Source organism: Amblyomma americanum, chromosome 1 (genome assembly GCF_052857255.1).
Source record: "Amblyomma americanum isolate KBUSLIRL-KWMA chromosome 1, ASM5285725v1, whole genome shotgun sequence".
NCBI classification, from domain to species: domain Eukaryota; kingdom Metazoa; phylum Arthropoda; class Arachnida; order Ixodida; family Ixodidae; genus Amblyomma; species Amblyomma americanum.
In genome coordinates, this window is record NC_135497.1 from 228,749,720 (window position 1) to 228,774,781 (window position 25,062).

Here is a 25,062-nt window from a genome sequence, read left to right on the forward strand (position 1 = left end):
CATTTCCGGAAGAAACAAACTCCACAACAACATATCATACAAGAATGTCTTGCACTGGAGGAAAAGTAGAGTACATTCAGAGCTTTTTATACGGATGGTTCAAAAACAGATGCTTACGTAGGAAGCGCAGTGGTACAAGGGAATGAAATGGTAAGGCTTCCGCAGTGTGCCTTTATTTTCACTGCCGAATGTTACGCGATCTCTGTAGCCGTACAAAAAATAGTGAACGAGAACCTTGCAAACAGTATTATATACACAGACTTGCCAAGTGTGCTTACAGCCCTTCACTCTAGACATGCAGTCACTCCTATTCTTGGTGATATCATACACAACATAGTAGTAGCCACGGCTAAAGGACAAAACCAAAAACTCTGTTGGGTACCAAGCTATATTGGAACTAAAGATGACAAAAAGAGCAGACTTCTGCGCTGCTTAAGCTCGTTATCAGGAAATAAAGAAAGTAAATATACCTTTCAAAGATTGCAATAACTTAATTCAATGCAAAATAAGACAGAAATGGCAGTTCGTGTGGAACAACGAAGTAAATAACTCACGCAATGTAAAACCACTTATAGGTGAAGGGAAGTCCTGCACCCACCAGGAACGGTTTGAGGAAGTGATTATTTGCCGTCTTCATATGGGACACACGCACCTCACACAATTTCCTGCTGACAAAACAAGGTAGACCTGTTTGCGAAGAATGCGGAGACAAAGTTACGGTTAACCATATTTTATTCTCATGTGCGAAACTGGAAGAAGTATGGAAGAAGTGCTTTACTCAATTTTATAACGAATACATCATCCTATGCTGCTTTTAGGGGATAATGGTATTGTGGATATGTCGTGCATTTTAGTAATGTTAGAGAAACGGGACTTCTCGAGAGACTCTAAAATTTTTACTCACTGGTCTGTTGAATTTTCAATACACTCCAGCCAGTTTCTCATCCCTGTGAGAAGAAGGCTGAGGCCTTTATCTGATCAGTTGGGAGCCTCGAGATCCTTGCCAGGGCAAGGATGGCTGCTGAGGTTACCCAGTGCCCTTTAAAACTTTTAATAGTGCCAATTTCTAAAATTTTTTCCCTTTGTCATCACGGAGTAGTTCCAACTTTTTAAGCACTGTAAACCACCGAAGATCTTTTACATTTCTTTAAAACTACCCAGGAAATTCCTCCGTACCTTGAGCTTGGCACATGATGGCCTTAGTTGCCTATGTGCCTGAAAACCGAACACAACGCAACACAACTTCCTAGTTTTGGTGCAGCTTGCATTGATACATTGAAGTCTTTGACGGGCACCTGACCAGGTTTGGATATTTGAAATAAACAAGCCCAGTGCATAGATCGGCTCGTTATGATCGTCTCTGCAAAATATTAGAGCCATGCATACTCTGCAAAGCAGGGAAAACTCAAATCAAAGCCCCTTCGCACTCTCTTTTGACAAAGCCATCCTCCTCATCCTTTATGCTGGCACCCAACGCTTTGCTGTGACATCATAGCCAACTGCATTTCATTGGTTCATCATCCTGGTCCGTAAGCGAATGATGGACATCTCATCATCTGCGCCGCTTGTTCTGGTGCATGTACAAAAAATATATACATTTAAGTGCCTTCCCTGGTCCATTTACGTCTCTGCGTGGTCTGGGTACCGGTACTACTCTGCCCATTAGTCTCGATCCCTCCTTTCTCTTTTGTCACCTTTTGTCATTTGGCTTGTCACCTGGACAGATGAGAGAAAAAGATTCTGAAGAGTGTGAGGCAGAGAGAAGCGTGTCAAAATTGCTTGATTGCAAATGCCATAGCCTTGGTGTAAATAAGTCTTTTAAAAGAATTTTTACGGCTGTACTTTCCAGAGATGCTGCCTGATAATTGCTGGGGTTTAGCAAATTTTCAAACAGAGCGTCGTCAGAGTGTGGTTGATCAGGCTAATTGGTAATCCACGACAGCTAAGAGTACAACACAGCACAGCTTAAGACAAGGACAAAGATAAGGCGAGACACCACCGCACTGTCTTGTGCCATGGTAAAGGGATGGTTGAAAATCCCCGAGGAGGGCCATTGCGCGGTGGCACCCTGCACTTTGCGCTGCAACAAGCTGCACTTTGTAAAGCCCGTCTTGGGTGAATGGAAGGACCTTTAGGCACGAGGAACGATTTATAGAAGTAATTTTGTGTTGTCTCCGCATTGGACATGCACACATTACACATAATTTCTTACTGCCAAAAAAAGACAAACCTTTCTATGAAAGGTATGAAAATGACCTCACACTAACCCATATTTGATTCTCTTGTTCAGAACTAGGAAAAATGAGAAAGAAGGGCATTACTAAATTTCATAATGAATGCATTCCATTACACCCAGCACCGCTTTTAGATGAAAATGCCATTGTTAACACATCTTATGTTTCTAACTTTTTAAAAGAAACAGGCGTTCTTGAGAAACTGTAAATTTTGATCCACTGCTTCACTTTATTATATGTATATGATGCAGTTCAGCCACTTTCTCATTCCTAAGAAGAAAAATGAGGTCTTTATTTGATTGGTTGGGAGCCTCAAGATCCTTGCCCAACCAAGGGCGGCTGCTGAGGTTACAAGGCATTCTTTAAAACTTTTACTATTAGCCATTTATAAAATTTCTTTCCTACTCATTACTAGGTAGAACGAACTATTTATTAGGCTCTCTGCAGCACCTTATCTTTTTACATATTGTAAATATTTGCAGAAAACAATTTTCCTTGAGCTTGGCGCATGATAGTCTTTATGTGCCATTAAACCCAACATAACACAACACGAAACTTAAGTCTGCAGTGAAGCTCTGCCTGCATTCAGGACTCTTGTGCAGAATTCGTCCTTGACAAAAAATGTAGTCTGTTTAGTCTGTTGTTAAAACTTTTCTTGTTACATAAGCAAGAAGCTAACCACCAGATGAAATTATAAGCTCAAGAATTTTGATGCCTCTGGCTTGTTTGACAGAGTCAGACATTAAAAACTGACAGATGATTACAGCAGCAGGTAATGCAAAATTTTTGTACAGCTCTTCACGTATTTTCACGCCATGGCTGGCAGGTGGCGTGTTACGCTGCTAGCCACCCTCCGGAATCTTTCCGTACAAGTCGCCTACCGGTTGTCCATTCCTCTACTCTTGCCGGCCGTGGTAGGTAGCGTTTTGCTCTGCTATTACCTGCCACCTCTCACCTGTCAGGTGACAGATGACAGGGTGACCTATGGACCTGTCAGGTGACATGTTATGCGAACTACATCGACTAAGCCAACAATGCCGACGACAATGATGTGGAAACTGGCACCTAAGAGCTGTGCTCTAAAAGCTGATTTCTTTTACTGTTACGATTAGCTAGCGGAGTATTACGGGACGCCATAGACAGTGGCCCAGTGTTGCCAACTGCTGTTTTTTTTAGTTGTATCTTACTGTAGGGACTCTATAGTCACGTTTGCATGAATGCGACAGAAGTCAATCCCCACTCCACTTTTTTGAGGGAAAGTGCAAAAACATCAAGAAAGAGAGTAGAAGATGAGTCACAACTTTCCTTCTCAAGACCTCTTGAAAAACATACTCAAGATGAATTCTCATTCATGTAAAAGCAGCTTAAGCAATTTTATATTTTACAATAGTAAGCTAGGTATAGATAGTAGCATTTATATCGAACATGTTATACGGCGATGTACACGATCAAACCATTCCAAAAAACTTAAAAGAATATATGTGCCGAACAGATACCTTTCAAAATTTTTTTTTGCCGAGAACCGTCCGTCAGTGGAACGCTTTGCCTTGTGACGCTGTGGAATGCCCGACTGTCGAATCTTTTTTATCAAAATTGAAGTGCATAAGTTAACTCAACCTAAGCGTTTTTGGTTCCCGCTATTGATATTGCTTTGTGGTTGTGATTATTGTCATTGCTGATGGATCAGCTTATGTCTACCGTTAGTGTTTATTTACTAAAGCGTGCTATTGATGCCAGTGTTCTTGTGTTATGTGCCAGTGTTGTTTCTATATGCCTGAACAGCGCGAGCTTGTACAAAGCATTTTTTCTTTCTTATTTTTTCTTTTTTCTTTTCTTCTCGGTGTTAATCTGCTCAAGCAGGCGGATGACACCACTGTTATCATTATCATATCTTTAGCGCTTTTTTGTACTTTCTTCACCATGTATGCTCCCTCCTGCCAAAGGCCTTCTGCGAAGGCTGGCAGTACCTCTGAAATAAAAAATAAATAAATAAAGGACATGACGACTGCGATGCCGCCTAAACGGTGTCATGGCAGCAGAGTGGCAGTCTGCCTTTCTGAAAACATCAGAAGAGATTGAGAAAGCATGGTTAAGCCGTGCAAGAAACAGTGACTAGTTTCAAGAGAAAGAAAAATTAAAGCACCTGAAGTTTTTGAAAAAAATGGTATCTATTGCACTTAGTCCTATTCATAAAGTGCAGTATATTGTCACGGGTAAACAAATGCTTCTGGAACAGACCAGAAAGGCCACGAGACTTTAAAGTGGCAGGCGGCTTGACGAAGTGAACGGCTGAACGTCAGCTGCCCAGGTTCCATTCCAGCTTCCTCGCCTCGGCGAGACGTGCTGGAGAACAGCACAGATTGAAGACGAGGAATCCACTGTGTCATTGTCAACTCCAGGCGATGTTGCCCAATTGTTTGGAGAGGCACAGTTTTAACACAACATGGCGCATCTCTCTGTTCTGGCCTTACTTTCTTGGCCAATTAAGTGATGAACTCCTGCCAGAACTGTGAGTTCCGCCTGTGCTGTTGTCATCATCGGGAAAGGTCTATAAGGATATGCCAGTATTTTTATACTTATCTGCAGCAGTAGAGTGTTCCTTTATTGAAAAACTGAAATAAGAGATTTAAATACCAGTGAGAATTTATTTCTTTTGCATGCCAATTTTCATGTGCTTTCTTTTCCATTTGTCACATCATTTCTTTTTTTTTTTAAATGTAACGAACTAGGGCTATTGTCAGTATGTGGCAGTTTACCCCTGTGATACTCCATTCATTAGTCTAAATGCATATAATGACATTTCGGTACTGTGCATGGCTTATGGTCCTTGCCAGAAAACAAAGCACAGCTCGGAGTAATTGAAAAATTGCTTCTGCTTTGTTGTGAGGCAATTGTGTCATGGCAGATGATTCTTATTTGTGATTTTTATTTATAGCTCTGCTCCCTTTTCTTCATGTTATCCAACATACTTTTACACAGCATTGTGTGATTCTTTCACTCGTGCACTTCTCTGCGAGGTGTCCATATTGTTATGTGTGTTTCACTCTTTGTGTGAACAGATCAGCCAGTGTACATGGCCACTCCAGTAGATGCCCTCTTCTTTGCTCTGGCCCCCCTCTACAAGGTAATGTACTCATCACAGACCATGTCTTGATTTCATGAAGGCTCGCATAATTCTTTAACAAACCTGCAGTGTGCAGCAGAGCCACTTGAGCATTTTTGGATCAGTGCAAAGGACGACAGAGGAAAATGCCTACAGGCAACATGCGCCGGCTATCACCTAATGCCTCACTTTTGGAGGTGCATAAGGGAAGCTCAAAAAACACAAGAAAAAGAAGTAGTCATGTGAATTGTTAGGGAGGGTGTGCAATATTGCATGACTCTTTTTCCGGTGTTTCTTAAGCTTATATTGGGTGCTTGTGGCACAAAACATCATTTGGTCGTCAACACTTGAGTTGTTTTCGTGCCATATCTCATGTCCCATCCTTTATACTTTTTTGACAATGAATTCATGCCAACTAGTTGAACTTTGTACACTTGTGCAAATCATTTGTGCACATGTTTTATTGAATACATTCAGCTCAGAATCAAGACAATAAATTAGTTTCTTGTTGTTAGCACAATGACAGGTTCTGGCCACTCAAGGATATTGTGGAGGACTGCTTGTTGCTGAAAGTCATCCGGTCCTGCAGTGATCGCATGCAGCACATTGCAGATGTTGAAGGTATGTCTGCTTTTCATTATGGAAGCAATGTGGACTATGTGTACACTTTAGTGTCTGAGTGCTTTACCATTGAAACCGTGTGTTTACATTGGTATGTGTTCTTTGGATAGGCTTAGTGTGGAGCATGTCTGCCAACAATGCTCTTTGCCTTTGGCATTGAAAGCAGACTATTGGAGGAACCTTAAGAGGTGTATGTCACATAATCTGCTAGGAGGAAATTTACAGGAGGGGTGTTCCCCCCTTCATCCAAGTGAGAAACTATGCTGAACCCCCCTTTTCTTTTTACTTAAAAAAATCCAAGAAACCTTGGCTTAAATAAGAATGCCCCTTCAATTGCCCCTTCCAAGATGGACCCATAAATCCATCCCTGTAATATTTCTGTGTGGTCACTGAGTACTGAGAATATTATTTGATTTGTGATCAGTGTCACAAAAGTTGGATACAACGTGGAAAAAAATTTACTGGGTGGATCAGGGGTCAGGGCACTCGGCTACTGAGCCGGAGTTCCCAAGTTTGAACCCAGCCGTGGCGGTTGTGTTTCATTAAATGTAAAATGCAAAAGGTGCCCGTGTGCTGTGCGATATCAGTGCGCATTAAACATTCCCAGATGGTTGAAATTATTCCGGAGCCCTCCACTACGGCATGTTTCTTCCTTTTTTCTCTCACTCCCTCCTTTATCCCTTCCCTTACGGTGCGGTTCAGGTGTCCACCGTGATGTGAGACAGATACTGCACCACTCTTGCTCCTGAGAAACCAATTTTCATTTTTTTTTTCATTTTTACAATCAGATATCTGATGTGACAAATCTGCGCAAGCATTTAATTTACCCCCAATGACTACTTTCATGCTTTGACTCTGTTGAATGCTTTTACTCTAAGCTGCAGCTTCACACATGCGACAGAATTTTTTGGGTGGTTGAGTGTGCAGAGGTGGGCAGTGCTTTTGGAGTGTGGTGCTTCTGGAGGGTGGTGGGTGGATGGGGAGCTGGGTCAAGGATGGTGGTGGGTGGATGGGAAGCCCCTCTACCTACGGGAGTGTGGTGGGGAGGTGGCTGGTGGGTGGTGCTTCTAGAGGGCAGCTGGCTTTCCCACTGTCCTTGAATTTGATTTTTCTGTCACTTTTTCATACCATTACTGCATGGGCTTCTCATGGGTGGAGGCCTTGTGGAGGGTGGAGGTGGCTGGGTTGGTGGTGGCTGGCACCTCTGGAGGGTGAAGGTGGGTGGGAGTGGGGTGAGGTGAGGAGGTGGATCAAGGATGGCAGTGGGTGGATGAGAGGCAGGGATGTGAGTGGTACTTCTAGAGGGTGGAGGCCTAGCTCTCCGAGGCTGCAGACAAACGTTGGCATTTTCACATTGTGACACTGTTCCTGCTTTTGCACTAAAAGTAAGTAATTGCTTATTAATTTTTTTTTTTCACTAATGTTTCTCAAATATGCGAAACAATGAAAGGGGGTACATTAAAGTCGTGTGTGTAGATAGTAAGCTGGAGCTGTTGGCTTTTGTTTCAATGTCTTCTGTTGTAACAGGCAGTGTTCGTAGACTGCTGAATCTACCTGTGTCTGTGAGGGGGTGAACACACTTCTGTGTTAATTTCTCACTGAGCTTGTAATCTATTTTATTTTGCTTAGCAATATGTGAAAGGAAAACTATTCTTTTTGCTTACACAAAAACATTATCTTATTTCCATTTGTACTATGCTGTGGAATGAATGAACGTGCGTATGTCAGTATGTTAACACCTAGCTGATACTCCCAAGTGCTGGTGCTGACCATCAGTAATTGAGAGTGGTATTGCCATGCCAAGGAACCACAGGATTTTTGTATATTTATACAAAAACACTGGCTCCCGTCTTGGGTAATTTCTATATTCAGCGTGAATCACCTCATTGTGTTCCAAGTGTTGGAGGGGGGCATGGTCTTGTGGAAGGATTAAATAATTAGCGGTAATACTTGATCTTCTTTTAAGGTGGGGCGAGACTTTTTCATACAAAAAAATCAATTTCTTGATTTTATTCTTTTTTTACAGTGCATTTTCTTAGCGCTCAGATGACATAACATCGAGATTTGTGACATTCAAAATATTTTTGTAGTACATTGCTTCACAGAGTGCTGCAGAAAAATTGGTGGTACTGAAGGCAGTCACGGACAATTTTCGCTAATTGCCTTGTTTTATGCCAAATTTTTTATTTTAATGTCATATCATCAAAGCTCCCATATCGGTGTGGGTAGAAAATCCTTATTGGTAGAGAAGGCAGTGTTGTAGAAAAGCAGTTTTACTGAAAAGAGAAATGGTCAAGTGGAATCGAGCTGCTTGTCCTTTCGGTCAGTAGCCGGGCATGCTACCTCTACACCACTGAGAAACATTTGTTCAGTGAGGTGAATGGAGGCCTTGTGCAAGCATCTTACACCACACAGTAGGCTAATTACATTACTGGAGCAGTTAGTTATTTTAGATTACTAATTAGCATCACAAATTAATATGGACAATGATGTATAACAAAGCAGTCTGTGATGGCAACAAGTGTGTTGATGTTATCAAAAGGTCGTGCCAGAGGACCCCCACGTGACCGTGGGACCCTTATTTATTGCTAATGTGTCATACTCTTAAGGTGAACGACATGTACAAGTTTTTTCATCATTTGGTTTTATAGCTGTCTAATTGGAGTTAGTATGCATTCTTGATGCTAGCTGACATGCTGGAGCTTTCGTTTACAGCTACACAAAATGAAAACTAGTCACTGAAGCAAATGATTTGGGCCCGGTGCCCATAAACAACATTTGCGAGTGCAAAGACTGCAGACAGCCATTCATGAGGCAGTTTTGTGTTTGAATGATAGAAGGGCATGAAAGAAGCAATGTTCAAGCAGTTGGATGCCATTCCTGGACCACTGTGCACGTCTACCTTGGCATATTCAGACGCACAACATATCCCAAAAAAGCTACTCGAGACTTCAGGATTCAGGGAAGCAGCACAGCAAAGACATGATTCATAAGCAGGATTTATGCACCCGAAGCTGGATGTGTTTAACTGTTGACACTACTCGGCCCATCATACCCATTGTTTACCATTTTCTCACACAAGGCAAAGTGTAGTTGATAAGTCTGTAGATAGGAGTGGATGTGAATGTATGTGTCAGTTTGAGTGGACATGAGTGTGGGTTTGAGTGAGTGGGTCAGTGGATGCCAGCATGAGTGGACATGAATGTGAGTAGATGCTAGTTTTAATGAGTGGATTCAAGTGTGTATGCATGAATGTGAGGGAGTGGATGTTAGTGTGAGAGGTAAGTTTTCGACTGGATGGCATTGAGGGTAGGTAAGCTGATGGTAGGGCATGATGACGTCTTGCAGGTTCATTGCTACTAAAATGTGTTATTGAAGGAAAACTTTTCTGAAAGGTGAACTATTAAACAACTGACTGACTCGCAGAGAAAGCTGATGAATTCAGCCCCAGATCCGGCCAAAACCATTTCTCTTAATCTCATTGTTCCGGTCCTCAGTAGAACCACAGCCAGTTACCTCGGTTTTATCTTATGTTGGTTGGAACTCAGGCAGTAAATGATTATGGAAAAGAGTTCTGCCAGCCTGTATGGTACTACGGTTTCTTCTCACCACTGTTGTGATCCTAGTGATTTCTCTTACCCAAGAGACACAGCCTCAATATTTGGAAAAACACTCTTATTTTCCATGTGGCCAAAATATTTGGTCACCACGTGCTGCATCCATTGTGTTTATGCAGACTGGCAGACACACCATCCTTGAGGCAAACTTTATTGTAGACGCTTAAGACGCCGTCAGCCTCAATTGCTAGACTTTCTTGCAGAGAAGCTATCCTAGCTTATGCTATCACTGATAAAAAGCACTCACCGTCTCAGCAGCAAGCTTGGGTAGTACATGTATGTAAAATGGCTTCATGCCATGAAAGCGATATGCGACTAGCAACCTTCTTCTTCGAGCGGCGACACTACGAAATTTGGCCAAAGAGGCCAACACAGCCCTGATTGGCTCATTATATTGCATCTGGTGGGGGAGTTCTGAAGAATAAACACTAGGCAATGCTAAGTGAGGAGAGCTGGAACAAAAGCCACCTTGCCCACACAGAAGCATTGTCGTTCGTGCCAGTAAATGTCTCATCCCCTCTGTTGTTAGCAAAAAAGAAATCAAAAAGGGCACTGCCCGCCCGAAAACATGTGGAAAACTTCACCCATGCTCACATCCACTCACAGCTGTGAGTGAATGTGAGCATGAGTAAGCAGGTGGATGAGGAAAAAAGTTTGTGAGTGAATTTGAATGAGCCAATTTTCTTGGTGGGCAATGCTATGGGGTAGCCAAAAGTTGCATTGCAGATTACCCAGCCTGTCCAACACAAGTGCTAATAGCCCATGGTCATGCAGACCTATATGTAGAGGTCATAAAATGTTAGCATTAGTTTGGGTTGTCCACAAGGTCATGTGTCAGTGTGCAAGGCTACAGACTCATTCTGCACCGCTGTGGGATGGTACCATTGCATGGTTGTGGCACAATGTTTCACTTATAAGAATTCTGCCTTGGTTGCTCTTAGACTTTAGCTGTCCATGTGGGTTGGCTGTTGGTCACACATGGTGCACTTTTTGTAGCTGGTCACAAACTTGCCTCAGAACAACCCTTCTTGCCCTTGATGTATGCAGACCCATTTGTTTCATTCATCCCTTTCTGTGCATATTGCCAGGGCTTGGCAAGGACCAAGTGTACTGCTACAATGAGTCTAAGTGCCTTGCATGGCTTACCAAGAAAGTGAAGGCTGTGGCTGCCAGGTTGCAGTCGATTGGCATTCCTCCCCCAGCTGCGTGCTCCAGTGCTGCCAGTGCCGGCAGCAGTGGTGGTATTCAGCCCACAAGTGGTGAGACTTCTTATTTCCCACGCTCTTGTTTCCTAGTTAAGGAAGCTATATGATGTCGTTCACCACTCGGGCCACCCATGATTATCTGTCCTGATGGTGCGCTGTAGGGCATCTCTGTAACTTCAGTGACTCAGCTGTATTAAATTCTCAGAGGCAGTGTTCTGCTAGTCCTTCAGAAGCACTTGTAATGAAAATAACGCTCACTAGTGGGTGTCGTGTCCTGTCATTTTATTGGCGAAGTCGTGCCTTTACAATGCTTACAGAAAAGAAGCTTGCACCACACAGCCCAGCTTTTCAAACATTGGTTATTCACTCAGCTGACTTTGTGTGTGGTGCCCTTGTGTATTGCCAATGATGCACACATGTGAGCAAGAGTAAGAAACTTCCGCCCCCATTTCAAAAAGAATGTATGCAATGAGCATGCTGTTTGTGTTTTTTGTTTTGAATACCTTTTGCTTGTTGACTTTTTATTACCTAAAAAGAAATAGAGGAACATTTTCTTGCTTTCTTCCATATGGTGAAGAAGCGACAGGGATAGATGTACCTTTCCTTCAAGAGCGCTCGCTCTCAAACTCATTGGAACTATGGGACTGCAATGGCACATTCCTGAGAGCACCCGATCCCTGTACAACTTAAAATTGTTATGGTGCAGGCTTCTTTGGGTTACAACCACTGATGGCACATTATGGAGTGTAGGGCCATGTGAGACAGGGTGGCGTTGCAGGCAGTAAAATTACCCAGGTGGTCCAGGCTCACCTAGAAAATTTAATTACCAACCAGTGGGCAAATTGCAAGAGCTTTCAATTATATTACATATGTGCAGGTGTGGACACTATAGTAAACTAAACACACCACTCCGTTCTAATTGCAATCAGGCCTTCCCTATCAGACATGAATAAATATTATTTGTCTATCAGAAAGCGCACTAGTGCCCACTACCAGCCTGCACATACCACAGCTGCCAGTTTCAATTAGGCAATGTGTGAAAAATGTTATAAGGCAGTAGTGTGCGTTGTTTAATATTGTGTGCGGCTTTACAGTGACATTGCCACTGCCGTTCGCTGTGTACAAAGAGCCATATGCGGTTCTCATTTGTAAAATAATATTATATACTTTTCAACCGTGTCATGTTTTGGACATAAAGCTTAAAAAGGGTATGTGTTCATTACATTTGCTAATACATAAGACTCTAGATACAAAAACCCAGCAAATAAGGTCTTTTGATTGTCTGTTTCTATTTAGTTTGTTATTTCAGAATCTGGAAATAGCATGTACATATTGAGTTACTCCGAGGCTGGAGATATGCAGTTCTCCCTTTCAGTCATTTTATTTTTAGTTACTTTAAGGGTGCAGAGATGCAGTTCTCCCTTTTGATCATTTTCTTTTTAATTTGCTTTTGCAGTTGCTTTATTATAATGTAGTTATTTTTTAACAACATTAAGCCAGACTTTCAATAAAGCAGTGAGGATGTAGTAGTGGAGTTGTTAGGTCACTTTGTGTTCAATAGCACTAAAATTTTGGCTGCATGAGAGACAGTTATTTGCTACCTTTCATTTCTGCATCTGTTTTAGAGGACTGTATGGTTGCTGCACATGCTATTGTGGCTAGGTACATTCCACCAATGTTAGCCACAGTGCTGAAGTCATCACTAGGGTATGTGATTCTTACTGCAAGCAGTGCAAATATATATTGGCATGCTAAGATGTTTTGAGACTTGCAAGATGCAGCATTTGTGCTGGCAACGCAAATGCATTGTGCCTATTAAGGCATGCTTGCATTTGAGGGTAAATGTTGGGTTTAGAAGTGACCAGTAATAGATTTTTAACCATGAGATGCATTGAGGTGCTTGCATTTTTCCGGACACGTATTTTACAAAACAGAAGCACACTAGAGCAAGACTGAAGATCCCTTTGTCATCAAAGATGTCAAAAGCTGTCATGAAGAAGGTTCCGAGTTGTGGTATTTAACCAGCCAGTTGAGGTACAGAGGAGGATAGCTACAATAGCTACAGCAGTCGCTTCTCCCTGACCTAGTTGACTTAGGTATTCGTGGTAGGATACTGAACTGCTTGAAAGATTTCTTGTCCAGCCGTTCATTTCGTGTATGCCTGGATTCAGTGTTTCCAAGGGACTTCATTCAAGAAAATGGAGTACCTCTGGGGTGCGTTTAAGCACTGCACTATTTGTTATGAAAATGAATTCCATATGCAGAATAATTCCAAGGTTTATTGCGTGCACATCCTCCAGCTTATCAACCTTGTGAGAGACTGATACAGCTAACATTAAACAGACTAGCGATTTGGGCTGACAGAAATGGGTTTAAGGTCTGCCCCCCAAAAAACAGTAGCGGTTCTTTTCTCGCTCAAAAGAAGCTTGCAGAAGGACCCCACCCTGCACTTGAAAGAAACCATACTACCAGTTAAACAAGAACATAAATTTTTAGGAATAACATTTGACAAAGCTCACGTCCTTGCTTCACATAAACACGCTAAAGAAAAAAAAGCCTCGCAATCATTAGACATACTCAAAATGCTCTCAAGGAAGCATTGGTGGTCTGATAGAACATGTCTTTTGCACATTTATCGCTCTTTGGTACATTCCTCCTATGGGTGTGTTGTGTACGGCTCAGCGAGACCATCATACCTAAAAAAATTAGATCCTCTACGCAACTCAGGCCTGCGCTTCTCATGCTGTGCATACAGGACATCCCGCATAGTCGGACTCTGTGCAGAAACAAATGAACCCTCACTTGAAATTAGAAGAACTGCTCTAACGTGTGCATATGTCCTTAAAGTAAGATCGCTACCAAAACACATCTGCTATCTGGTTGTAACAGAATGTCCTTCTAGAATAATATTCAACAACAAACCTCAAGCTACCAGGTCATTGGTCTCGCTGTTCGAAGAGATGTGCCTAGAATCTCTGCATGCAGAACACACTGCGCGACATTGCCCAATGACGAGACCCACTACCTTCATGGTACAATTTTCTTGTAATCTGCGATTTCACACTTAAACAGCTCCGTAAAAAGCAAACTCCACAACAACATATTATACAAGAATTCCTTGCACTCGAAGAAATGGACAGTAGCTTTTTGGACCTCTATACTGATGGTTCAAACATGGATGTTTATGTAGAAAATGCAGTAATACGAGTGAAATGGGAAGAAACAGTAAGACTTCCACAGTGTGCATCTATTTTCACTGCTGAATGTTACGCTGTCTGTGTAGCCGTAGAAAAAATAGTAAATGAGAGCCTTGCAAATAGTATCATTTATGGAGACTTCCTAAGCATACTTACAGCTCTTCACTCTAGAAATGCAATCACTGCGCTACTTGGTGGCATCATACACAACATAACAGCCGTAGCCTAAGGACAAAACATAAAACTGTGTTGGGTACCGAGTCATGATGGAATAAAAGGGAGTGAGAAACCAGGCTTCTGCGCTTCTCAAGCAAATGGCAAGCGAATAAAAATAGTAAATATGCCCTTTAATAATTGCATGAACCTAGTACATCAGAAATTCAGGAAAAAATGGCAGTCTGCTTGTAACACCAAAGTAAATAACAAACTACACTTGTTAAAGCCAGTTTTAGGTGAATGGAAGTCATGCACCCATTAGGAACATTTCAAGGAAGTGATTCTGTGCCGTCTTCGTATAGGCCACACATACCTCACACATAACTTCATCCTGACAGAACAAGACAAACCTACATGTGAATTCCGTGGAGAAGTGGTAACTATAAACCACATTTTATGTTCAAGCACTAAGCTCTAATGACTAAGACAAAAGCATTCCCCACAACTTAATGATGAACACATCCCATTGCACCCTAGGTTACTCCTGGGAGAAAAAAGCACTTTTTGAAATTTCTAACGTTTTTACATTCCTAAGGAAGCAAAGCTGCTAAAGGAATTGTGAGATGCTAAATCGTTTTAGTTCCCTCAATACAAACACACAAACCTTGCGTTTGGTGCATGATGGCCTTAGTTGCCTATGTGCTATTAAAGCCCGACACAACACAACAACAAAACATGCTCTAGCAATAGCAATATGAAAATTATGGACACATAATTAAGCGTTGGACTATTTGGTTTGAACTGAAAAACACTGATAAAAGTATGGCAATTTTTTTTTTTTGAAACTCAATTTTAGCCGAAAAATGGCAGTATTTATGGCATGCATGACACAAACAGCTGGCTATTTAGTACCAGTTACAGTAGATCCCAGATGGAAATTAAGAAAGTGCTGGAACCGGGAACTCACTGAAGTAACGCTATTTTTGGAATTTAGTACCATGGTTTTGAGTGCGGCTCTTAATACGGCCATTTGTGTGTTAATGGCTACTATATGAGCTTGTCGTTCAAAAAAAAAAGGCCAATATAAAACTCTGCGTCATTTTTCACTGCACGTGGACATGATATATTTGACTGGGAAAAAAAAAAACTGTTTCGTAGTAAATAACTTGCCAAAAAACAATGAAAGTTGCATTCCAAAATAAATACCAGAAGGCCCGCTCAATTAAAAAAAAAAAGAAGCAAAGTCTAAACCCTGCACATGCAGTTTCTTTTCATGACGCTTGGTGTACAGTGAACTGTCCACTGCTATGAATTTCCTGTTTACGCCTACTCTCAGTGGCGAAATGAACTGTTATTTTGTGACCAGTGGTAAATTAAATGTTAAAGGGTTGGATTCATGCCTGCTGGTGGGTTTGACCACTGTACTGTTTGAGCAGTCTCCGTTTTGCAGGCCTTTGCTTTTTAGTGATGCAGCGCTGTGCTTCTTTTGTCCTTCGCTGAATATCCAGATTTGTAACATTCACTTCTTAAGCAACGAGTGGAAGGATGGGGCATTGTACTCTCAATTTCCGGTGAAGGTAGAGGTTATAGGTCTTTTTTCTCAGCAAAGCGGTGCTGTCTTTTCATGTCTTCATACAATCTCAAAAGACGGCATGAATTACTGGATTGCAAATCACAGTGCTTAATTTACTTAAAAATGTAGCCTGAATTCAATATACATAACACTAACAGTTTGGTTTAATGAGGCCTTTGCTGTTTCCCATTTGTTGCAAGAGTCATTCAAGCTGCTCGTAAGAGCAGAATTTTTACACTTGGGGAGCACTTTCGCTTGATGTTGTTTGTAGGCCCATTTGAGCTTATTTCAGACTCGCTAAAGTTTCAGGGAAGTTCTGTCATGGAAAGTACTGCAGGGTAGCTATCAGTAAGCATTTCATGTTTTGTGGTAATCACTAATGACTTACCAGTATTACAACTGCTGGTTGTGGCTACCACTGTCAGTGGTAAGTTTGTGTCTTTCTATAGCTAGAGCTTTTGATGGTGCAAAGTCAATGAAGACTATAATTACAGTGGCGCTTTCAGTAGAAAACCCACAGTGGCACTTGAAATGTATGTTGATGTATTGCAGCCTGGATACAAGACCAGCCACCACCGTCGAGGAGGAAAAGCAAAAAACACCAAGCTTGCCACAGCTTAAGGTATAGCTTAAACTTCGAAAGTTAACACAGAAGAACTTTTTAAAATTTTTATTGCAGTGAAGCTTTGCTGTGCCTGAGTTTCAACATTGCACATGGTATCCAAAATGTGTTGTTATCAGTTTCTTAGATTGAAAGCTTGTTAATTCGAATTTCAAGGGACCTGGAAAAATGTTTGCATTATCCGAAGTTCTAATTATCGAATGACCTTGCGAAAAACTGACAGGAACTGTTTGCATCATGGCAGATTTATTTGCTGCAATATAGTGGGCAATGTTCACCAGCTTTTGAGATGAGAACAGCACTACGATGAATAATTTTCACATTTCCATCAACACCTTATTGTGCGCACTGTGCATGTCGAAGCAGAACGGCTCGAAAATGGTAAGGGCCTCCCTGACGTCCTTCACGGTACTGCGCGGTTGCAGTGGAGCCCTTTCACAGAGGCTTCATTCACGGCCAGCAGCTGTGCTTAGCTGGCTGTAACAACAGCGAATGGCACGTGATGAGCACGTAGTTTCGGCGCAACTTTCCTTCCTCCATGGTGAAACCATGGCGCAATGGAAGAACCATGGTGATGGAAGCAAGGGAAACCCGCAGCTGCGCCAATCAGCGTCCAAAACGGCGCTCAGCTGGTCTTGATTGGCTGTCCAATTCGCGGCTGATAGCCGCTGTTGCCGCAGACTCGCGTTAAGCTCGGAAAAGCGAAACCGAAACTACGTGGTCGCACAAGTCTCGGAGATGGAGCCAACGGGGCCGTCCGTTTTTCATTGGTCCTGCCGTTGCGTGCACGTTAGAGGTACACATTCAGCACTGCAGCATGTAGTTCAGGGTTGAGTTGGGCTGTTTTTACGACCACTTGCCGTGCCGTTCATTCCTAGACGTGGCCATCCTTCGGCAGCCCGTTCGAATTAACCGGTGCGAGACCAATATCGCCCCAATTAGCGAGCGTCCAGCGCCATAGACTTACATGGGTGTTAGCTAAGACTGCACTGGCAGTTCGAATTGTCTGCATTTCTGAATTCGAATTTACGAGCTTTTACTGTACTTGCTGTGGAAGTGTTACCAGAGTGCTCTGAAAAACATGCGGCCATTTCTATTATGTTCGAGATAATTGCCGGCGTTTTAGGTGGTTTATTTCAACTGTTGTCCTTCATCTTTGAATTGAGGGCAACAAAAAATGACTGGCATTCCCAACTCGATGACCACTGAGTGCACTGCTGCTATATCGCTGCTCCCAAGTTGTTTTCCGTTTGTGGATGCATGTTTGCCCAAAAAACATTTTCAATTCTGCACCAGCCTGATTGTGTGCCATTTATGACCCTGCCTGTTTTACACCTACTGTGACATTATTAATTGTCACCGTAGTGGCTCAGTGGTTGTGGTGCTCGGCTGCTGACTCGAAAGACACAAGATCGATCCCGACTGCGCCAGTCGTGTTTTGATGGAGTTGAAATGCTAGAGTGCTGTGCGGTGTCAGTGCACATTAAAGAACCCTAGGTGGTCTAAATTCTCTGGAGCTTACCACTACGGCGTCCTTCACAGCCTGAATTGCTTTGGTATGTTAAGCCCCATAAACTAAACCAAACATTATTAATTGCTGGCTGATTCCAGGATGCCTACTCGCTTATCTTTTCTCTGCTGCATTTTTCTCGTCAAGACAGATAACATTGTTCAGGCCAATTAAAAATTAATTTAGGACTACTGAGAGTTGGCTGGAGTGACGAGGTGAAGAAATTTTTGGTAATAATGGGGTTGTGGGTTGTGGAAATAACTGGAAATGACTGGAAGAGGCTTTCATCCTGCACTAGGCTGCTGCTGGTTCAGTGTATGCAGGTAGCTATGCCCGACAGCTGGACACATTGTATTGATCCTTGAGGAAAGCTATGAATAACCTTTTTCTTCTAAGTTTTTTGGGAAAAGGAATGCGAAGCATTACAGCACTCCTTTGGCATGAGCCATTGTCATTGGCCATTTTTCAATAGATTTCCTGCCTTGGGGGCAGTAATCTTGTTAAGGATGTGAATTTTGGCCTGTGCGCTGTTTCATGTTTGCCAGCAATAATAGCAAGCCCCGAGAAACATTTGCCAGTAGAAACCAAGTTGGAAGCACAGAGTCACGTGCAGGTATTGCGCTGAAATTGCTAAACTAACAAAAATTGCTGCTTTTAGCTGACTGTTGCTGTTGAGGCTACTACAAAAAAGGCAAATATCGGAGGACAAATGAGACCTGTGTTACTGTGCTACTATATTGAGTAATGAACAATGTCCATGCCATTATGTTTGTGCTGGGTGTTCCTGATATGGCTATATCGTGGATAACATTTTTCAGCACATAATTTAATGTTTTATATATATAGTTGTTTGGAAATAGTTGTGCATGTGCATAGCTGTGGTACTGATAATGGTAGCTAATATTATTTTCCAGCTCTATCATGAGCTATTTTCTGGACCAAGGAAAAAGAATGAGAGAATGTGCGCAGCCTCCCTAAACTATCTGCAGCTTCCTTGCATCACTTTTCAGGTGGTGAAAAAGGCTACAAAAGAGGTGGACATCGGAGCCAAATGTTGTGCAGCTGCACAATCTTGAGTTGTCTTTACATCTCTCTACAGCATGATACTAGCAGTCTAAGCAGAGAAATCAACTGCATCGTCTATGTTTTATTTTCTAGTTTCTTAATGTGGCTATATCTACATACATGGATAAACACAACAAAAGTATTTGCTGCAAGGCTCACAAGATTTTTGTTGTTTCTCTGCAGAAAAAGAAGTTCAAACAAGTGCAGCAGCAGGAAAGTAACAACAAAGGCGCACCGAAGAATTCTGTGCAGAAGTCAGCCAAGGTAACTACAGCTTCGTATCTTAGGAAATCTTAGGGGGCAGTAAGGCTGTTTTTCCTCGCAAAAACACTGCTGGACTAGCCTCTACATAAAAAAAATAAAGGTTTACAAAATGTGTTTAACAAGTTTGAGCCAAAGTGTCATAAACATGTTGAAAATTTGGGTCTTATGAACCTTTTGTATTGTGTGTACTGGCCACATTACTCTGTCATGCTACTTTCTGCTGCGCAACCCAAAGGTGGCAGCTTCAGAAATTATGGTCTAGTTTTTTGTTTCATTCAAATAGCAGGCTGAACAAAAACAAGGTGCCTGGACTTCAAGCACCATACAACACTTGGGTAAATACAGGAGGCTCACATTGAAAACCACATTGAAAACCTTGCATTAGGGAGAGCTTGCACAAGCAAATAGTAAAGTGAAATTAAGTGATTCATTGGACAACTGGGGAAAAATATGTTGTCCACTTAGCATTCTTGATGTAGGGATGTCCTTACTGGAATGGTGCAAGGCTGCTTGTAATCCGCGTGCATCGGACATTTGGCCGGTAGTTGCCGGGTGTGATAGCCGAACGCTACTACGAGTAAACGAACGCCACTTTGATTGGGCAGCTGCACTTATTAGCGCTGCTCGATCCAGTCGAGGAATGTGTGCAGCAAAGAAAGTTGGTCACACGTTGGGTTCCTCTCGATTCTGGGATCGAAACTCTGATAGTGGTCAGTGACAGCAGCACTTCCGTGAAGCCAGAGAGGCTCATGTGGTTCAGGCACATTCACAGAGTAGAGACTGGTGACCCGGCCACTCGATAGCTGTGGCGTGTCCGCGATGCCCCTCGCTTAACTGTGGACTGCAGATCTGCATGCACAGAACTCTTGATTTCCGAGCTCTGGTACATAACTGACCTTGATATAATATTTCGGAGTTTAACCTTAGGGTGACCTGCGAGCATTTTAGACAAAGTGCATCCCAGACAAGTGCAGGACGGCCACCAGAGTTTGCTTTCAAGTTGAATGAAAGGCTGTCACCTCGTGCTGTCTTGGTTCTTGAAATGAATTCTTGGGGCATGCACTTTGTTTTTCGGTACAGTCGTGGCCACCTAGGTGGCGTCTCTCTCGTGGACGATGAGAAATATGCGCTTGCGTCAGGTTGACTGCAAGCTCGCGAGCTGGCACGGCAACGTTGATCCATAGCAAAAGAACACGCTAATTCCTGCACGGTGCGCTGTGTTGTCAGAGGCCAACATGAAAGATCAACACGAAACTGAAGAAGAAATGCGGTCTAACATCAGCTACCAGGTACTCTCCTGTCGATTTTTGTCAACACGGTGCTCACAGTGCCAACGTGAACAACTACTTAGCCCAGTTTGGTTCCTTATGAGTGGCCGTTGTGACAGTCTACGACTATGGTTGTGCAAAAGAACGACTGCTTCAGAGTGGTAACAAGGCTTCTGAAGTTCGGACACGTGTATGCATTGTGTGCAGAGGACTGTCTCGCGAATCGGTAACGCGTCCCCGACTTTCCGAAGAGGAGCGCTATCGCGTGCAGATTCGAACAAGAGGACAAGAGAGTAAAGAGATCAAAGAAAACAAAACGAAGCCGTATTTATGATTTAAAGGAAAAAGGCCAATAAGAAACGGAAACGAAAACAAGAAAAACACACAATCAACATGCGTACAACACTACAGAATGAAGGAAAGAGTTCACCCAGTACTCTGCGTCCCAGGTGAACCGGGGATGCCTTGTAGACAGGACGGAACGCTGGTTGATGAAGTGCGACGTGTCACTGGCGTTACGTTGACGGAGGCGGTGAAAGAGAGCCAGGTGGTATTAGGAGTGGAGAAAACTGCAGGAAGACGCCAGTGGTCTTCAATCAACAGCCCGAAGAACTTGGCAGCGGCAGGAAAAATGTAGCCAGGTCTCGTCGACGGCGTCACGAAACGCCGGAGGCTTAAAGCAGGCTATCCTAGAGTGCCTTTCGGCAGCACGGATCCTCATTTCATCGGTTGCCACCTTCACGCTTGCAAGGACCGCAGTAGGCTTGCGTCAGTGATCCAAAGGAGGTCAAGGCAGCATGGACCCTTCGTCTAATGACTGCCACCTCCACGTTTGAATGACCCCATCTTCGCTGCTCTGTCTTCCTTCACACCTTGGTTTTATAACATGTCAGCTCTCCGCTGCTCGCGCTTGCCATGTTCTTTGTCACAGTCACTTCGCACACACCCTTTGCACGTGCACACGCGCAACGCTGGGATGGCACGCGCAGTGCTCCTCTGTGCGACGCGCCACTGTCGACGCACCGTGTTCACATATCCTCCGCGGATCTTTTGTGCACCTCACAGACTTCCCCACAAGAGAGAATCAGTGCCTTTTCTCCGAGGATTACCCGGTCTGCTCATGCACCACAGATGCCGTAGCGAACCAGATCACCGATTTCTTCCCTCTCAATGTATCCTAACATGCGGTTCTCCGGTTTCACGGAAGTGCTGCTGTCGTGCGTTGACCACTATCCGAGCTTCAATTCCAGAATCGAGGGGAACCCAAACCGCTGCCAACTTTCTTTGCTGTGCCCGTTTTTAAACCAGGAATAGCAGCACTAACAAGCGCACCACCTCCGATGCACGTGGGTTCCAAGCGGCAATCTGCGTTCACCCCCAAGCATGGCAGATGAACATACGAAAAAAAAAGCATGTTGTACTTGCTACCGATTACAAAGTGCAAAGGCCAGTGATGAAGCGTCTTGGATCAGCTGTTCGTTTCAGCCCCATCATCCGCGTGTTTTTCAGCGACATTCTTTGTTGAAGCCAGAAGCCGTTTCGTTAATGCATTCCTGTTAGGAGTTTTGTTTATGGAACGTCCGATGTTCCCAGTCGATTCTGTTTAAAGGTAAGGCAGACATCACTGTAGTCCCATCGCTAAAGTCACGTCCAATGTATGCCCGTCATACTGCTTTCTTCGCGTTTGTGGAGCTCAGCCTTCGCAAAGCTTTGAGGAGCTGCAAGGAGAAAGTTGACTTCGACAGGAGTACAGCGGCTCGCTGCAATGAAACAAGCTTCCAAGTTGATGAAGCAGATTTCGACACCCAGCAGAAAAGCACATGCATGCGCCCCATACGATGGCATGGAAATAGCATGAGTAATATTGCATTTCACACGTTGAAATCAAACTGTGGCAAACAGTGTAAGTAATACGTAGTAATACGTAGTGTTTGTCATTCATAGCAGTACAGTTGCTGCACTCTCGAAGTACGCACATCGAACTCCAATTACACCATTCCTGGCTGTGTGCGTAAATATTCTTGAATCAACTATATGTATAACTATCCTCGTAGATGGCGGACTAAAGGAGGGCAACAGGAACAAAATCGAGCATAATGCCGAGATAGCGTCAAATGGCCAGACATTTAAAAACACGTTGGTCATGATACGCCCGACCTACTTGGGAAAAACAAAAAAATGTGCGGGGTCCGTCCGACGTACCTTTAGTCACAGCCTTTGTTTACCTATATGACCGTCGTAGTAAACTGCAGCAGCATGAAAGCAGGCAAGTGCTTAAACACTAAATTGATGGGAAGTATAATGACGATATTTTATGGTGAACGTTTGCAGCAATGGAAGATTTTACTTTCATTCCTGTATGCATTTCACTGCATTGCAGCTGTTTGTTACAGCTCTCATCCAGCTTCAGTTTATCCAGATCAAGATTAAACTAAATTTATGGCCACACCGTGATGTGGAATGGCGATATGAATGACTCGAATTTCACAGTTGTTGTTAGTGGCTATTTCTTAATAAAATAACAAAGGAAGGAAAAGATGTTGCTAGCCGCGGCATCTGCCATCAAAACCTGAAGCACCTGAGCTGCAGCTAGCATGAGAGAAAGGACAGGTAGCGGGAAAGAAAAGGGAAGCGGTAGTAAGAAAGGATAGGGGTAGGGGTAATATACACTACTAATACAGAATATGGAAATAAAATTCCACAGTTGCACTTTCGATTCTTGGATACAATACGCAAAGTGGCTAAAAATTCGCTAACGTTTCTTGACATCTGCTGTATCACTCGATCGCAGCGTTTCCCTTCGCTAGTCGAAAACGCGTTTCGAGTGCTAATTTTGGCTGTTTAACTTAGCTCAAATGACCCTTTAGCTGCCGCTTCAAACAATATGTACATTTCCTCAGTGGATAAGGTGCTCGGCTACTGAGCAGGAGTACCCGAGTTGGAACCGGACCGCAGCGGCCGCGTTTGGATGGAGGCAAAACGCAAAAGGCGCCTGTGTGCTGTGCGATGTCAGTGCACGTCGAAGATCCCCAGGTGGTCGTCTTTCTTCCTTTCGTCTCTCACTCCTTCCTTATACCCTACCCTTACGGCGGCGCACATCAGATGTCCACCAAGTTATGTGAGACAGTTACTGTGCCACTTCCTTTCCTCAAAACCAATTTTTATTTTTTTTCTCTCTTTTATTACTGCATATGTGACCAATGTACGCATATATACTCATATCATATATATGCGGGTAAGGGCCTCCCCCATGTACGCGTCAAATACAACATCAGGCTGTATGGTATAAAGTTATTGCATAAAGTGGACTCTAAAATTCCGTTTTCGGGTAAACGCCCAAGCTAGCTCAAGCATGGTCAAGCAATGTCTGATAATGGCTCAATGCGGATTACAGGCACGTAGCCAGGAATTTCTTTCCAGCGAAGCCCACGATAATTTCTTCTTGCTGATAATGGTGGTGGTGGTGGTGTTGGGAGAGGGGCGGGGGGGGGGGGGGGGGGGGGGGTGCTGGCATTTTGAGATAAACACAATAAAACATTTGCTGCGGGGCTCATGAGATTTTTGTCGTTTCTCTGCAGAAAAAGAAGTCCAAACAAGTGCAGCAACAGGAGAATAACAACGAAGGCGCACCGGAGAATTCTGTGCAGAAGTCAGCCAAGGTAACTACAGCTTCCTATCTTAGGAGATCTTAGGGGGCACTAAGGCTGTTTTTCCTTGCAAAAGCATTGCTGGACTAGCCTCTATATTAAACAAAAGCTTTACAAAATGTGTTTAACAAGTTTGAGCCAAAGTGTTATACACATGTTGAAAATTTGAGTCTTGTCAACCTTTTGTGTTGTGTGTACTGGCCTCATTACTCTGTCATCCTACTTTCTGCTCCGTCTGTTGATAGTTTCCCCCGCAGGGGGGCGTCTGCAGCTTGCAGGCGTCGGTGAGTGGCGACACCGCGGGTTCCCGAGCATCCGCAGGGACATCCCCGCAAGGGGATGATGGTTCCTATGTATTTCTCACAACTCTCCTATCTAATACTTGTCTCTTGGTTTTTCCCTTTTTCCTGGCAGCGAGGGTTAACCTTGTGTGACCAACTACCCTGAGTTGCGTCATATTTGGTTATAGTTGAGGTGTACAGCTGGCGTGGGCAGGACTTGCTATCTAGTTCCTGTCCCGTCCCCTTGTTGGACTCCGTGGTGGGTGGCTGGCATCGTGACTGAAAAACTAAATTTTTTTATGGCTCCCCAACTTTCAAAACCTGATCGCTCTCTCAAAAGAGGGCGGAACGAGGCAGACAACTTTTTTCAAAAAAGAAAAGTAACTTTCCCAAATATCATGTGATCCACAGTGAACAACAAGATAAACAGGCAAGAATAATATCCCTTTTCCTTGTGTCAAAGTGCTTGACTGAAACCTTAGGCATTGGCTATAAGCTGTCAAAAATGGCCAGTGGCGACTTATTGCTCGAACTGTGTAACAATGTCCAACACTCTAAGCTCTCCAACCTAACTTCCATAGGGGAAATCCCGCTCTCCGTGACTCTTCATCGCTCACTTAACACTGTCCGAGGCGTAATATCGGAAAATGATTTTCTTCACATAACTGAAAAAGAAATGCTCGAAGGGCTCATCGACCA

At 43.3% G+C, this 25,062-nt stretch overlaps 2 protein-coding genes across 28 annotated transcripts in view; both read left to right on the top strand.

The window, feature by feature from the left end:
• The window catches only part of LOC144114742 (uncharacterized), a 201,130-nt gene that overhangs the window by 109,323 nt on the left and 66,745 nt on the right, over positions 1-25,062 (top strand). The window lies entirely within an intron of this gene.
• The window catches only part of LOC144114734 (uncharacterized), a 391,960-nt gene that overhangs the window by 10,286 nt on the left and 356,612 nt on the right, over positions 1-25,062 (top strand). For 11 of the 27 annotated variants that reach the window (XM_077648637.1, XM_077648640.1, XM_077648646.1 and 8 more), the window contains 8 exons: positions 3,029-3,148; positions 5,294-5,358; positions 5,853-5,958; positions 10,664-10,834; positions 12,406-12,487; positions 16,259-16,328; positions 19,087-19,167; positions 24,014-24,094. In XM_077648637.1, the coding sequence (XP_077504763.1) occupies positions 3,029-3,148; positions 5,294-5,358; positions 5,853-5,958; positions 10,664-10,834; positions 12,406-12,487; positions 16,259-16,328; positions 19,087-19,167; positions 24,014-24,094 (776 nt within the window). The remainder of the gene's footprint in view (positions 1-3,028; positions 3,149-5,293; positions 5,359-5,852; positions 5,959-10,663; positions 10,835-12,405; positions 12,488-16,258; positions 16,329-19,086; positions 19,168-24,013; positions 24,095-25,062) is intronic. The other 16 variants (XM_077648651.1, XM_077648653.1, XM_077648660.1 and 13 more) reach the window with 6 other exon arrangements.